General features: G+C 53.5%; 1 protein-coding gene across 2 annotated transcripts in view; it reads left to right on the top strand.

Moving 5' to 3' along the window:
* ARHGAP26 (Rho GTPase activating protein 26) overlaps positions 1–15,972 on the top strand; it is a 100,065-nt gene that overhangs the window by 62,318 nt on the left and 21,775 nt on the right. For both annotated transcript variants that reach the window (XM_077786638.1, XM_021541283.3), the window contains exons 18-19: positions 11,506–11,665; positions 13,036–13,174. In XM_077786638.1, the coding sequence (XP_077642764.1) occupies positions 11,506–11,665; positions 13,036–13,174 (299 nt within the window). The remainder of the gene's footprint in view (positions 1–11,505; positions 11,666–13,035; positions 13,175–15,972) is intronic.

The following is a 15,972-nucleotide window of genomic DNA, read 5'->3' as shown; positions in this document are numbered from 1 at the left end:
TTGCTGGTTTAGGCGTTGGTTTCAAACCTTCTGCATTTACAGCCTGAAGCCAAGGCCCCGTGGTTCCAGGTGCACCCATCAGCCAGATGGGATTGCCCAGAGGAACTCTGGCTGCCCCTGGATCCCTGGAAGTGTCTGAGGCCAGCTTGGACAGGGCTTGGAGTACCCTGGGATAGTGGGAGGTGTCCCTGTCCATGGCAAGGAGTGGAACTGGGTGAGATTTAAGGTCCCTTCCCACCCAAAGTGTTCTGGGATTCTGTGATTTGCTGTGTGCAGGGAATCTGTAACTGCTTCAGTGTTTTCCATCTGAAGGAAAAACCTGGTGATGGGGTAGAGATGTGGAGTCAGGTTTACAGTGGGGTTTGTGCTGCTTCAGTGGGGAAGCAATTCAAACAAAACAATCTGTGTGTGGTGGTGTGTGCTATTTTGGGAAGAGAAACAGCTCATAGTGTTATTTAATAGGAAAAAAATTATCTCAGAGAAGGGCCGGAAGCTGAGGAGTGAGAGCCTGCAGAGCTCTCCAGCCTTGGTGCCATTCCTGGGGGATCCTAGGCTGCAGAGGCACAGCCAGCCCAGGGATGGGCTCACAGCATCCCCTGGGGCTGGTCCTGCAGCCCCTGCCCTGATCCAGGAGCAGAGCCCTGATCCAGGAGCAGAGCCCTGATCCAGGAGCCGTGCCCTGATCCAGGAGCAGAGCCCTGATCCAGGAGCAGAGCCCTGATCCAGGAGCCGTGCCCTGATCCAGGAGCAAAGCCCTGATCCAGGGGCAGTGCCTGATCCAGGAGCAGAGCCCTGATCCAGGAGCATTCCTCTGATCAGGAGCATTGCCCTGATCCAGGAGCATTGCCCTGATCCAGGAGCATTCCCCTGATCCAGGAGCATTCCTCTGATCAGGAGCAGTGCCCTGATCCAGGAGCAGAGCCCTGATCCAGGAGCAGAGCCCTGATCCAGGAGCATTGCCCTGATCCAGGAGCAGAGCCCTGATCCAGGAGCATTCCCCTGATCCAGGAATGCCCATGGGGCAGCCAGGCCTTGTGTCCATTACTCTCTCAAAGAGCTGCTGGAGGCTGCAGTGCCATTGAGCCCGATTAAAGACAAGAATGGAGAGAAACCTTCACATCTGCAGCAGATGTTTGGAGGGGGGGGCCGAGGTGCAGCAGGGAGGGCCTGGCTGCCCCAGGGATGCTCCAGACGGGTGGGACGGGCTGGCTCTGCTCTGCTGAGAGCAGGACAGCCAGCAGGGCACCCACAGCCAACAGGGGCAAAGCCAAGGGCCTCTGTCTGCCCCTGCCAAGCTGGGCTGCACTGCTTGCAGGGCTTTGTCTCATCTGGTTCTGTCTGGGCTTTTTATTTTAAGTAACATATGAATAATCAAGATTTGCATGCTTATCAGATGAGCTAAAAAAATATTTCTCACAGTCTTGCTGTGGAGAGTTCTGACACTAAAACCAGAACTTAGGCTGAGTCGGTCAAGTAAAGAAAGAGCCTGTCTTGGGTGGTTTCTGACTTCTGTTTTTGGGGTGTACGTGCTCTGCTGCACTGATGAGGGATGTGCAGCTCCTCATGTGAGGAAGCTGCAGTTTTTATTAACGGTTATTAACAGGTTTTTTAAATTATTAACAGTTTTTATAAAACTGGCAAGAAAGCTGAAATGTTCAAAAACAGCAATTCTTAACCCCAGTATCAGACAGGATAAGTGCCTTGGAGGTGGCTCAGCAATGCCCTTCCCCTTGTGCTGGGTCCCATGGCAGAACTGGGGTGCAGCGAGAGGGGCCACAGAGGAGGGAGAGGACAAATCTCAGGAGCAGGCACAGACAGGGCAGAGGGTGAGGAGCAATTTGATAGAAAACTATTTTGATTTCTGCCTCTTACTGCATCTCCAAGCCCATTTGTGCTGCCTTCTGCCTCATGTCCGCATGCCCAGGCAGTTGTTCACTGTGGCCCAGAGAGCAGGAGCTGTCCCATTCCTGCTCCTTTTAGCCTTCCAGCCTGGACCAGTCTGGGATTCTGTGATTAAACCAATTTGTTTTAATGCCAAATAAGTCAAAGCGAGACAAGGTGCCTGTGGTGTTGCCAGGCTGGTGGTTGCTGTGCCAGGACTGCAGCTGGAGTGGAGCTGGTTGCAGAAAATTGCCATTTTTGTTAGTGGAGCTGCAATATCATCCCTCTCTCCTTCTTCTTTTGTAATGTACTTTCTCACCCAGGAGTCAATGCTGTGGAGGTGCAGAGCAGGGGGATTTCACTCTGATTATATTTCAAGCATTTAGGGGAATTATTTTTCATGCGTGGCCATAATTTGACACCTGAGCTTTGCTTTGTTCTTGTGGCAGGCAGTGCAGGTTCTCCAGCACAGATGGTGCCAGGCTCGTACCCCTTCTGTGGGTTGGCATCGCTGCCGCTGCCCCACGCAGCCCCTGATCCACGCACCCACTGCTCTGTGCCAGGGTCAGGCCCGCGGAGGAGGCTGCAGCCGAGCTGAGCCTGCGTGTATTTAGCAGAATTAATTATCTCTAATCACTCCCAGCTGTGGCCTGGCCAACACCGGCTGGTTCCCTTTGGTTTTGCTGTGGCAGTGTTCTCTAGTTTACTGTTTTCACCGAGATGACAGCGATTGTTATCTCCTGCACAGATCGTTTGCTGTTTATCAGGGCGCTGCTTTCCACGGCTCTGCAGGGCAGCTGCTGATGGGGATCCACAAAACCCTGGCTGTTGCAGGGGCCAGACACGGAGCCTGGCGCGTTCCGGAGGGCTCGCTGCTCAACCAGGGGTTGCTGGCAAAGGAGAAGAAGAAATTCCTCCAGGTCTTCTGCCTAAAAATACAGCCAGGGCTCGTTCTGGCTCCGCGCCGCGCCCGGGCTGCGCTGCCCTGCAGAGCCCCACGGGAGCTGCTCCGGAGCTCTCCACGGAGCCTCTGTGCCCAGCAGCTCCAGGGTACCCCACGGGGCACCTGTGCAGGGCCAGGGGTGGCAGCTCCCCCAGGAACGTGCTTTTCCGTGGGTTGTTTTGCCGGTTTCCCCCGAAGGTGCAGCCGGCGAGGAGGCTGACGCCTCTTGGCACAGCAGGTCTGATTTCATCCCCGTGGCAGCTGTTTATGCTGCTGTCTGGTAACTATTCATTTGCTTGATTTATGTATTGCTTCCAGTAAGTCATTCTTGTCCAGGACGTTCTGGAAATTTCCACTAGCCACTGAGGCCTCTGAGATGCCCCTCTCTCGTGTGCTGCTCGCCTGATTTGGCTGCCAGAAGCAAACGGGGAGCTGTCTGTGAGCCGGTGTGGCTGGGCAAGGCAGTGATCCTCCTTGCTGCCTTTGGAGCAGTGCCTTCCTTTGGGAATGCCATTTTTATGGCCAGTGCCTGTTTCTGCTCCTTTTGGGTCACAGCAGTGCTGGATCCAGGCAAAGCCCTGGAGTTCAAGTGACCCAAAGGATCTGGGTGCTCGTATGGGTGGTAAAAGGGAGGTGACATGGAAGGAGACTCTCTGTAGGTACATGTTGCCCTGCAGAACAGGGAGAATCCTGCCTGGGGCTTGGCTGTCCTGGGTCAGGTTCATGCTGTGCTCTTTTACCCATTTTCCTTTTTCTCCAGTTGGAATGAGTTGGGCTTTAAGGTCCCTTCCAACCCAACCCATTCTGTTGTTCGATGATTCTGTGATTTGTGCTCTGGAGCTGGCGGTACCAGAGCCTTGTGGGGATCAGCAGCACCTTTGGTTTCCCCTTTGCTCTGCTCTCCCTCAGGTGTTTTGGTGGAGGAGCTGGTGATGCTTCTGCAGAGGCGAGACAGCCCTGCAGGACTCCGTGCCTGCCCTTGCCAGCTCTGCCTCCCTCTCACTCCTCTGCTTTTGTTTTTAATATGAGATTCTGCAGAATTACAAACCACCACAAAAAGCCCTGTAGGTGTTCGCTGGGTTTTTTTTGGGCTTGGCTTCCTGTAATGTGTAAATTAGCAAAAGGTTTTGTTCTGCTTCTGCAAATGAACTTTTAACCCCCTCTGTCTGGATTGTCCCTGGAGCAGCTGTGTGGGTGCTGGTAGCTTTTCCTTCCATGCTTTTCTAAAACTCTTTATATTTCATGCATGCTCTCCAGTTTTTAGCTGGAGGGGAACGTGCCCCAGAGCCTGCATTCCCTTGTTAGGTTCTTTTGCACCCACATTGTGCACAAGACTCGAGTCTGGAGATAGGATAATGGTGTCTTGAACTAAAGCTGGCATCACCAACCTGGCATGATGATTCAGCAGCTCTTAACAGAGCACCTGCTGGGTTTGCTGTGGAGTTTCTGTGGTTGAACATCTCTGCTGAGCTCCTCCTGATCTCCAGGAGCAGCACCAGGTATTTTGCATTTCTCAAGTGTGAATTCTTGTGGGCTTGTGTCTGCACTTGGTGTTGTTGGGTAGAGGTTGTTGATAGCACATAATTTTTTAATTGTTTATCACAGTGAAACTGAAACTGGAATTGAGAGTCAGCAAAAGATTTCCAATAACTGATTGAAGTCTCCCTAGTGGTGTCTGCACTGTTCCCGCAGACAGAGTGGGATGGAGATGTCTTCATGAGCACATCCCTTGATGAACAGACCCAGCACTGAACCAAACTCAGATAGGGAGATTTTAGTCAGTCTTTCAGCAGAAGAAAGGAGACTGGAAATCACCATTGCCAAGATAACTTTAAGCTGCAGTTTTTGCCAGGGTGTTTGAGTGATCCCTGGCCTGCAGAACCGCAGAAAGGTTGGGACTGGGAGGGACATTTAAAGGCCATCTTGTTCCAACTCATGTGTGTGCCAGGGGGCTCAGAACTGAGGGAGTGAGGGTTGTTTCCAGTCATTGAGCAAAACCTTGTCCCACTGGCGAAGGCGAGAGAAGCATTTTCCCTGCTGCTGTTCACATCGTTAATTCTGGAAGCTGCTTATTCCTGTATTCCCTTTCTTTCAACGCTGTCTTCTAGGAATTCAGTATTTTGGAGGGATGAGCTCCAACCTTGCATTTGTGACGTGAATGAGCTCCAAAATACCTCTAAGGGGAAGAAAAAGGTGAATCCCCCTCTGTTGCACTTCCCTGTGGCTGCTGCGCTCGTGTGAAGGTGCAGGTGTGCAGCGGGCACCTCCTGCACGTGGCCCTGTGACCTGGCTCCGGCCTGGAAGGGTTCCCTGTGGGGATGTGGGAGCTGCACTTGCTCTCCCCGGTGCTGTGGCTGCCGTTCTCTCTGGGAGCCGTTTGCTTTGGCTGTTTGCCATGCAGCAGGTTGCAGACTCCGGCACGGCGCTTGCTGTGCCTGCAGATCTTTCAAAGGGTTCCTTGTTAACCCAGACCTGCTGTGTCGGGCTCTCCTTGCCCTGCTGCCCGTGGGGTTTGTTGTTGCAGTGTGGCAGCACCAGTGAGCTCTGGTTTTGGAGCAGAACCTGCCCGTGCAGCAGGGCTTTGCCGAGGCTCTGGAGCTGGCACTGGGGTGCCAGTCGCACAGTTTGCAGCCTTGGCAGGCCCTGTTCCAGCCCCATCCCCAGGGCTGTTTGAGTGTGAGGCCCCTTTGCTGGCTTTGTTTGTGCAGGTGGAAGCCTTGGTGACATTTCACATCAGCTCTGGCCGTGCCTGTGGTTTTCACCAGGGTGGCAGTGGAAACCTTCAGTGCTGCCATGCCAGGCACAGGGAATTGCCAGCCCGCTGCCACTCAGCCCTGGGCTGAGAGCTGGTGAGCAGGGCTGGGGTCACTCTGAGATCCCCCCTCAAGCTCAGCTTGCCCAAAGCTGCAGAGGATGCCTTTGGAAACCCCTCTGGCTCAGTCTGGGAAGCCTGAGCTGCAGCAGCATTGAGCTCCCTGCGTGTTTCCCTGCAAGTCACAGCACGTTTGGTATTTGCGCTGATCTGGCTCACTGATATTGAACCTCACATTTGGCCTTGGTGTCTTCTCAGTGCAACATGAGCCCTTTTTTTTTCCCTGGGAGTGAACCCAAGCATCCAGCTGTGGCCAGATCCACCCAGGAGAAAAAGAGAGTCTTGTTGGAGCAAGTCAGAGCGCCCGGAATCAGTGCAGGCACAGGTTTGGTCCCAGCTGAGCAGGGAACCCGAGAGCAGCAAGGGTTTTGCATTCAGCAAGTTTCCTCGTGTCTTCACTGGGAGGATTTGTCATTCCCTGGTGATCTGTCCTCCTTCTGGATCCACTGGCCTCTGTGTGCATTCCTGGGGCTTGGCTCTCCTCTCTGGAGCAGTGGGGCTGGGGGAGCTGCGGAGCTCTGAGCCCACGGCCTGGCTGCAGACAGCGGGCTTTGTCCACATTCCCCACCTTCCCAATTCCCACGGTGTGCCTGGGTGAGTCTGGTTTGTTCCTGCTGCTCTGGACTCCTCTGGCCCTTGCAGAGCGCCCTGCATCCAGAGCAGCCTGAGGAAGGCAGGCATGTCCAGAGCCTGGATGAACAGGCAGGATGAAGGGATGCTGGTGCAGCACGGGAGTGTGGCGTTTCTGTGCATGTGTAGTGCAGCTTGGGAATCATGCAACCTTTAAAGCTGGAAAAACCCACTGAGATCATCATCTCCAGCCATTCCCCAGCACTGCCAAGGCCACCACTAGCCCATGTCCCAGGTGCCACATCCACATGGCTTTTGAAGCAGAGCTGGTTGTGCTCCCTGCTTCTCCAGGGCTGTCTGCCAGCAGCCACTGCACACCAGTGTCCCTGTCAACTCCTCCCATGCACATGTGCCTTTTAGGAAGGATTTAGGAATGTGGGATTGACTGATCTAGCTGCCTGGCACACCAGTGGGTGCTGCTGCAGCTGGAATTGCATCAGTGGTTTCACCAGCCCTGTGCTGGGTGCCAGTCACAACATTCCTGCTGCGTTCCCAGCCATCAGACACATTCCCCAGGCTGGGAAACCCACCATGGCTTTGAGTGAGAAGTGAGTCATCCCCAGGGAGCTGCAGGGCTGCCATCTCTGGGGGCACGGCTCCACCAGCCCCTTGGAGAGCAGGGAAGGTGGCTGGTGGCCAGCCCAGCCTCTCTTCCCTCTCCACCTCTGCGCTCATCAGCCACTGCCCAGTTCAGCTCAGGAATGAGTTCAATGCACCCAGGAACATTTCCCAGAACTCATTCAACTGTATCCCACAGTGATCGACAGTAACAAGTGACAGAACAAGAGGAGATTCAGATGGGATATTAGGGAAAATTCCTTCCTTGAAAGGGTTCTCCAGCCCCATCACAGGCTGCCCAGGGGAGTGGTGGAGTCATCATTGCTGGAGGGATTTAAATCTGTGTAGACGTGGCACCTGAGGATTTTGCTTAGTGGTGGCCTTGGCAGTGCTGGGGAACAGCTGGCTCGAGGGTCCTGGAGGGTTTTCCCACCTAAATGATTCCAAGATTCTTTGCACATACTTTTGTGGGAACAAGGCTGGTGGCTCTGGTGCCACAGGTACCTCTCCACCCACTGTGCTGCCTCTACTCCCTCTGCTTTTTACCTTCCCTGGATGTTCAGACTCAAAGGTGTTTAATTTCTGTCAGACTACCCAGAGCAGCCTAAATACTTTTGGGAATGCTGGCCTCTGTGTGGTTGGCTTTTCCTGTTAAACAGAAGCTCTACAGGTGGTGGCAGACAGGATGGATTTTTACCTGTAGCAAGAGGAATGAGCTGCATTATTTTCTATCCTATGAGGATTTGCTAGGCCAGCCACAACAAGCACTTTGATTGCAAATGTTTGTCCCAGGCATGGAAATGGAAACACTCCAGACTTCCCTTTTGTTCCCTTCAGATGGTTGTTTGCTCAGTGATTTTGTTCTGAATCAGGGAAGATATTTGAACTAATAATGGTGCTTTTGGCTGGCATTCAGATACATGCATTCTATATATAAAATATGTGTTTATATATAAAAGAAACACGCAGTAGTTTATACATATGTATAAATACATATATAAAATACATGTAGGAAGTAATTCCAGACATGGGAGGCAGGAGTTCTGTGGGAGCAGAGCCAGGAGCCCCTGTGGCACCCACTGGAGCTCCGACCACACTGGAATATTTACTGTTCCCTGCTTCCCCTGCACTGAACCTTGGCGACCAATTACCCTGTATTAAATTGTGTTTGGTCATGGCAGTGATTATACAGTATCCAGGCAACCTGGACATAATCTAATTTAACACCCAACACGGATTTGCCCCGCTGCTGTTCTCCTTTGTTTTGCTGGAAGGGAGTGAGAAGTGAGCAGGGACACCCTGGGGATGGCCCAGGGCACGGCAGGGCTCGGTGCCAGTGCCACCAGCTGGGTGCTGCCAGTGTCCAGCACGCTGCTGGGGCAGCACCGAGTGGCTCAGGGGTTGATGGAGCTGCTGATGGTGAGGCAGTGCTGAGCACAGAGCTTCCCCTGGCCAGGGGCTCTGCCTGTCCCACAGCCCCAGGCTGATCCCCCCTGATCCCCGTGGGAAGCACCGTGTGCTGCCAGGAGAAGGACCAGCCCGGAGTCCCCAGGCCACTGACACCTGGCCCGCTGTGAGCAGCAGTGAATGGAAGGGGTTCTGCACATTCCTCCATTAGCTGTTGCTTTCTCCTTGCTGGAAGTGCCTCCTGTGAGGTGGGGAGCAGAAAAAGGAGCCATAGAAATGAATGGTAGTGCAGTTCTCTCAGAGTGCATCAAGGGCCGGAAAGAAACAGCAGGTTAAAAGGAAAATACAGAGAATGCTTGGAAAACTTCTAAAGAGCAGCTCAGGAATGGCACTGACAGTCCCTGCCGAGCAGCCCCGGCATTAAGCCCACTTTGGGCTGAGCACACCCATCTTTAGAAACTGCGGCGTTATTTCCTAGTACAAAGGATGATGAAGAGCTGTAATTTAGAGTGAATTATCCTGTGGGTAATGGATGGGGAATTTGAAGGATGTGAAAGGTGAATCATGTTTTGGAGCACGGCTGTGGTGACCTGGTACAGGGATGGCTATTGCTGGAAAAGTACCCGGGGTGCAGAGCAGGAGTTGGTGCGGCCCCGAGGTTTGTTCCAGAAAGGAGGAGATTGCACAGCTGCAGAAGAGCTTCAGAGGCAAGGCAGAGTCCCTGGGGAGGGGTGGGCAGCACCCTGTGGGTGGGTGGGCAGGCCCTGGGCAGGCCCGTGGCTGCTGCTGTGGGACACGTCCTGCCTGGCAAGCCATTAATAGCCCAGTCTGAAATAATTGCCAGGACCACGCTCAGCTGCCTCCCTGTAATGAGCTGATGACAGTGCAATTTATTAGAGTGATGTAGGACATGGTAACGGTAATGAGAAATGGAGGCACCTAATTTTGCGCGACTTAGATCAATTCGGTTGTTTTTTTATAAATGAACATTGTTTTACTAACCACAGAAGATCATTAAAATTATTATTTTATTAATGCTTTTGAAAGCCATTTGGACTGCAGCTGCGTTTTTCCATATCCAATTAAGAGCATGCAAATGTGTGTCTGAAATGCAATTTTGCAGTGCAAAAATGGGATTTGTGAGCGATGTGGGTTTGAATCCCCATATAAGTATTATTTAGTATATATTGTTTCTTATCAGACTTGTTCTGCCTTTCTTACTGCTCCATGAGGTTGTGACTCCCTAAGGAGAGTTTATTTCCCCTCCCAGCTCGTCAGTGCTGGCATGGCCATGAGCAGCATGGTGAGCTCTTGGCTGTGGTGAGGATGAGGATGGGGATGGGGAGAAGCTCTGTGCCTGCCCAGGGGTGGGGTGGCCAGCCTGGCTGGCTGTCACCCCTGGTGAGGCTGTCACCCTTTGGTGAGGCTGTCACCCCTGGTGAGGCTGTCACCCTTTGGTGAGGCTGTCACCCCTGGTGAGGCTGTCACACCTGGTGAGGCTGTCACACCTGGTGAGGCTGTCACCCTTTGGTGAGGCTGTCACCCCTGGTGAGGCTGTCACACCTGGTGAGGCTGTCACCTCTGGTGAGGCTGTCACACCTGGTGAGGCTGTCACCTCTGTGGCAGAGCCCTCCTGCCCAGGCGTTTACTGCCACCAGGGATTCCTGCAGGCTGTGATGGAATATTCAGAGCTTCCTGGCAGTGGGGGAGTTATGGTAGCAGGGACGTCCCACCAGCTCCCGAGGGCTTTGGCCAGGACCTCCCCACTCACTCTGAGCCTGGATCCCAAGCACAGGCTCAGCGAGGGGACAGCTCTGCCTGGTCCCCGGGGTGGAATGTGAGGCTTCTTGCCCAGGCAGTGAGGAGGGCTGATGTTGCTGCTGGGGGAGCTAAGCCAGCAGCCCTGAGCCCCCCTTGTGATGAGGCCCCTGTCTGCTGCCGGAGGAGCTGTGTGTAGGGATGAGTTCTTTGCTGGCTCAGGTGAGATTTGGATGGAAGAGGATGGAAGAACCTTTTCTGTTTAGCCAGCCTGGACTTGCAGTGTGCTGGAATATGCCGACCTTGCACACGAATGTCTTGACCCCAAGATCAATGGTGGAAACTCAGTAAATTTTCTGGTCAGTCCAGCATGTGAGTCTGCTGCATTTGTCCAGGGAAACAGGAGAGAAAGTGAAAGAAAAGACACTAAAACTCCCTCAGGCTACAACTGTGTGAGCACACAGCCTGAAGCCACCACATTTCCTGGCTGAAGAGGTCAGGAGCAAACCACAGGAAAGACTCCTGGGGCCACAGGGCTGCAGTGCAGGTCACGGGCACACAGGTGTCCCTGTGTCCCAGCAGTGCCAGGGGGCACACAGGTGAGGAGTCTGTGTGTCCCAGCAGTGCCAGGGGGCACAGTGAGCTCCATCCTTCCTGGAGAGCCGAGCACCTGCAGCCCAGCGTGGCGAGGGGCACCTGCCTGTGCCCTGTTGCTGTGTGCCCTCGGGGTGAAGCAGAGCAGAGGAGTGCCCCATCAGGGCTGCTCTGTGCCTCTAGGGCCAGGTGCCAGCTGGAGCTGCTCCAGGGAGACCCCTCAAACACCATAAGGCAGGTGCCACATCCTCAGCATGAGCTGCTTCACTTTGCTGAGCTGGTCTGTGCCCTCTCGTAAGCTGAAAGAGATGGAGGGGGTGAGGAGGAAGGCTTGGGTGTCCTTGGGTGCCCATCTTGGGGGGCCCCTGTGCTATGGAGAAGGGAACCCCTGGGGATCTGGGGGCAAAGCCCCATCCTGGCCTCCCAGCCAGCCTGGATGGGGCTGACCTCTGCTGCTGGAATGGCTGGGAAGGAATTGGCCTTTGGAACATATGAGGTCACTCACTGAGCTGGAGAGCAGCATGTGTCAGAGGTCCAACGATTTGTTTTCAGAAGGGTTTTAAGCATTAATGATTCAAGATGTTTTCCTGGGAGTGGTTTGCAGCATGAGGCTCAGTGGCTGGCGTGGGGTTGAGGTTTTAGGGGATTAGTCAATTGATGGAGGCTGAAAGGTCCCCAGGAACACAACAGTTAAATTTGTACTTTTCCACATGGCTGAGCCTTCAAGGAGCTCACCAGGAGCGTGAAAAATGTAAACAGCCTTGTAAGCCTTGTGCCAGCCACGAGGCAGGGAAGGCAGGGAGGGGGTTCCCTGTGGATTAGTTCCATCACCTACTTCATTTTCTTTCTCTTTTTTCCCCAGAGTTGCAGATAATCACAAGCAGAACCTGATGACTGTTGCTAATCTGGGTGTGGTGTTTGGGCCGACGCTGCTTCGACCTCAAGAGGAAACAGTGGCTGCCATTATGGACATCAAATTCCAGAACATTGTGATTGAAATTTTAATAGAGAACCACGAGAAGGTAATGGCTTCACTTGCTTCTTTCATGTCAGTGGTTTATGGAAAGGAACTGGTCTCTCTTTGCCCATGGCAGCCCCTCTCCCAGCCCCCCTCTCCCCATGTGGCAGCACGGTGGGGCTGTGCTGGGGAGGGGGCAGCTGGCACCTCGTTCTTGGGCTGTGGTTGTGTAACCAGTGCTGCTGGTGGCCAGCCTTGTTTATGGCCATCCCCGTGTGAGTCAGCACGGCCGTGTCTCCATCACAGAGATTCCCTTTCTCCCCCCTTCCCGCTGGTTAATGGGACTTTGTCCTTGGTGTGGAGAGAGGAGTGCTAAAGCAAACCAGTGAGATGCACACCTCAGCTGGCTCCTGCTTTGCTGACTAAATCCAGGTTTACCAAAGTACTGGCTTTATCCACAGTGTTGATCTGAATCCTGCTGTGTTTGTTGGCCACAGATGCTGGGGTCTGTCAGTGGAGCAGTGGTGGCTCGGTGGGGCTGAGGTCCTGGCCATCCCTCCATGGCTGCATGTGCTAAAAATTGCCATTTTCTTCTAAATGCAGCCAGTTCCCTGATTATGATCTTTTGTTAGTCTGGTTTGGATTGGAAAGGAGCAATGGATTTGTGCATTTGGGCAGCGAAGGCAGAAGTAGAAACCAGCTTGTCCTGGCTGGGGTGCCATCGTGGCTCTAAGTCCACATCCAGTTCTGTCTTGGGCAGAGAGCTGTGCCAACATGTGCTTTTCCTGTTGGGAAACCTGGCCATGCCAGTTGTCTGTCTGGCAGTGGCAGGGAGCAGGAAAGACACTGAGGAATGGTTTAATGGACTCCCAGCAATGGAGAGAGACTTTGAGAGAGCTGGTCTGGAGGGGTCACTGCCCTTCTCTGAGCCTGTGGGGTCTAGAAAAGGAGCAGTACATAACCAAACATCAGCAACCAGCGAGTCTGCTGCCCTTTGGGTTCGTGCAGTTTTCAGATTTCATCCCCTTGAGAAAAATGCGATTACTCAGTTTTCTGACAGCTGTAGCTGGAAGTTGCAAAGACTTTCCCAAGCTGGTCTGCAGCCGTGGGAGCGTGGGCGCCGGGGTCACGCACTGGGGGCACAGGGGGGACACTGCTGGTCTCTCTGGGCTGCTCAGCATCACCTGCACCCCCAAAACCTCACAGTGTGCCAGAGGGTTCTTCACAGCTTGCAGTGTGCATCCTGGGTGAAAAAACAGGAGTGCACACAGGGTGGGAACGTGGGATTTAGGAATCTGTCCCCAAAATGTCGCCCTGCCGAGTGCACGTCTTCCTCAGAGGCTGCGCTGCGGCGCGGTGCAGCCCAGGCAGGTGGGCAGCCGTCCCGTTCCACGGGGTGATGCCAAAGAACAGCTTGTTTATTGTTTTTAACAGATATTTAACACGGTGCCAGAGGCTCCGGCGTCGAACTCGCAGCTGCTGTTATCGCGCAAGAAGAGCGCGGAGGCGAAGCCGCCCTCGTGCAGCGAGCGGCCGCTGACGCTCTTCCACACGGCCCAGCCCAGCGAGAAGCGTGAGTGCCCCGCCAGCCCTGCAGCTCTGCCAGCGTGCCTGGGGACTGGCACTGCCATGCTGTTCCCATGTCATTGCCGTGCCATTGCCGTGCCATTCCCGTGCCGTTCCCGTGCCATTGCCGTGCCATTGCCGTGCCATTGCCGTGCCATTGCCGTGCCATTGCCGTGCTGTTCCCGTGCCGTTCCCATGCTGTTCCCGTGCCATTCCCTTGCCGTTCCCATGCCATTCCCGTGCGGTTTTCTGCTGCCAGAGGAAGGGATGATTCCACAGCGGGGTCAGGCTTCGGTTTCCTCCGTTGCGGCGTTGGTGGGGATGGAATCTCTCCTGGCATCCGAGCCCTCAGCCGGGGCTCGACGGGAGGCTGCCTTAGCACGGGATGAAGTGTCGCTGTCCCCTCCCCACCTGACGGGCCCCTGCTGTCCCCATCTCATGTTGCTGGGCCCGTCATCGCTCCATCAGCTGCGGGGACGCGGGTGCCACACCTGTGGCCAGGGCGGCCACCGGGGCAGCCCTTTTGGGATGCCCGCGGGCACTTCGCCTTTTACAGACAGGAAAACTCGGCCAGGAGCTTCGGCATTTTCCTGAGGATTATGTACCACGGCAGTTTCAAAATGCTGGGGCTCATCTTTCCATTTCTGTCACTAATTGATGCTCCAGATATTCGGGTGAAAGAGCCAAGGCCCCAGCCCTGCTCGCGGGGTGGCAGAAATGTGTCTGCTCAGGCTGTTGTTTCATGTTACAGAGTAAAGCCAATTCCCAGCTCTCTGGTTCTTCTGCCCACGTGCTCCTGGAGCCAGCCAGCTGCACACAGGGGCTCTCCCACTTTGGTAAAAAAGCAGGAGAGGCTCCTGGTGAGCAGGGCAAGCACAAGTGGAGCAGGGAGCGGGGAGGGCTGGGGATAGCCAGCTCCCCAGGGTGCACAGAGGGCTTGCTGTGGACTTTGCTGACTCTCAAAACACGTGGGTTTGTCTGATTAAGTTACTGTTAACTACCAGGCACTCTCCTTTCGGAGGCTGTCAGAAAGATCCGCGTGGGTTTGAGGAAGCAGTGGTGGCCCCAGAGCGTGCTCTGGAAATGGTGTGGGACGACTCTCGGTGAAGCCTCAAATATCAAACGCTGCTTTTGAAAACTTTCAGTCCCAGTAATTTATTTGCTGCTAACTAAGCAGTGGCTTGCCAGCCTCCAGGCTCTCTGGGCTCCGTGTGCCATCCTCCCCGTGCCTGGCAGAGGAGCTGAGCTCATTTCTTTATTTCTGCATTTATTTATTCCCATGTGAAGCAACATTTTCTTGGTGTTCCTCCTGACAGTCTATAACCTCCTGTGTCTTTGGGAAGCCACTACTGTTTTATTTGCCTTCCATGCTGCACATCACGAGAAATATGTGAGGTTTCCTTTCTTCTTCTTTTCTTCTTCCTTTCCTTTCTTACTGGTCTGGAGACAGACCAAGCCTCTGAAGTCAGGGTGAAGCACAAGGGCTTAGGCAGCAGCTCAAGCCCAGTTGAGCACCACAAAAATTGAAAGTTGAAATTGAAGCTAGAAATGTTCTAAATGGGAGCAGGGTGCACATTTTTGAAGACTGGGAGCAGTCTGACATAAAAAGAAGTGGAGTGGGAAGGTGGATTTTCCATCACTTGAAGTCTGTTCACTGAAGTCTAATATCTTTCCAATGTTTTCTAGCATTCATGATACCAAGCTGTGCCAAGTCAAAAATTATAATGTTCAACACATAGGGAGCAGATTAGATAATTCTGATTAATCTGTGATTATAGTGATTATTTTGTTGTTAAACATTTACATTTTTATCCACATCTGACCCAGGGAGCAGCTCTTGTGACACAAGTGTCACCACCACAGCAAACACCATTTTGTTCCTTATCAGTTCTTCTGCCATCCCCTCTCTGGTCCCTGGGGTCACTGTCACCAAAGTGCCCTGGATCACTTATCAGGGTTCCTGGGGACAAAGGCTCTGGTGAGGCTCCAGTGGCTCTGCCTGCCTGACTTCCCACTAGAGATAGGAAGTTTGTGTGAGGGGTGAAAGGCTCTTTTCTCTGCGTGCTGGAAATGCTCTTGAGCTGATGGGCAGCTCTGCTCTTGTAGCTGTAAGACCAAATCAAATCTTCCAGTGAAGAATCCTTCACATGAGCTTTCAAAAACATGAAGCAAAGTACAGTTTCAGCCTTTTAAATAGGAGGAAATAAAACAAAGCAGGAGTTTCAGATTCTGCCATTCATCTCCTTTCCCCCTGAGCTGAGGCATTTCCAGTTCTGTGGCTGAGGGACTCCAGCTTGCTCTTGGATGTGCTGCTGTGGAGATTAGAGGGACAATCCACGCTGAGCTGCCAGGCTTAGGGAGCTTATTCCCAGCCTCCAGCCTTGGGCAGAAGATGTTTGCAGATAAAGCTGGTGTCAGTCCACACTCCAGGGGCTCAGGTCAGCTCCTCAGGGCCTTGGGGCTGGCAGGCTCAGCACAGGCAGTCCCTGGACTTGGACAGCTCTGTACAGGTGGCCTCTCATGGGCTGCCTGAAACTTGCTCTGGCAGATGCAAAACCAGAGGGATTTGGGGTTTTTAGGTACTTAGCTTAATTTCTTTATTTCTTCATCTGCTGGCTATCTGCCTGTCAGTATTTGTGGAGGTCAGTACTCTGTTTTTCTTCACTTTTCCCTCTTTGTCTTCTGCATGGATCATCTTTTTCATCCCAAGGTGCTGGTGCCCTGAGGGTTGAACTTTCACAGAGCTGGGGACAAAGGAATGTCCATGCTGCTTGTTCCCATGGTGGCTCATTGCAGATGAAGATT

This window comes from Lonchura striata, chromosome 15 (genome assembly GCF_046129695.1).
Source record: "Lonchura striata isolate bLonStr1 chromosome 15, bLonStr1.mat, whole genome shotgun sequence".
Classification (NCBI taxonomy): Eukaryota; Metazoa; Chordata; class Aves; order Passeriformes; family Estrildidae; genus Lonchura; species Lonchura striata.
The sequence above is the reverse complement of the archived record's forward strand: the minus strand, read 5'-3'. Positions and strand labels throughout refer to the sequence as shown.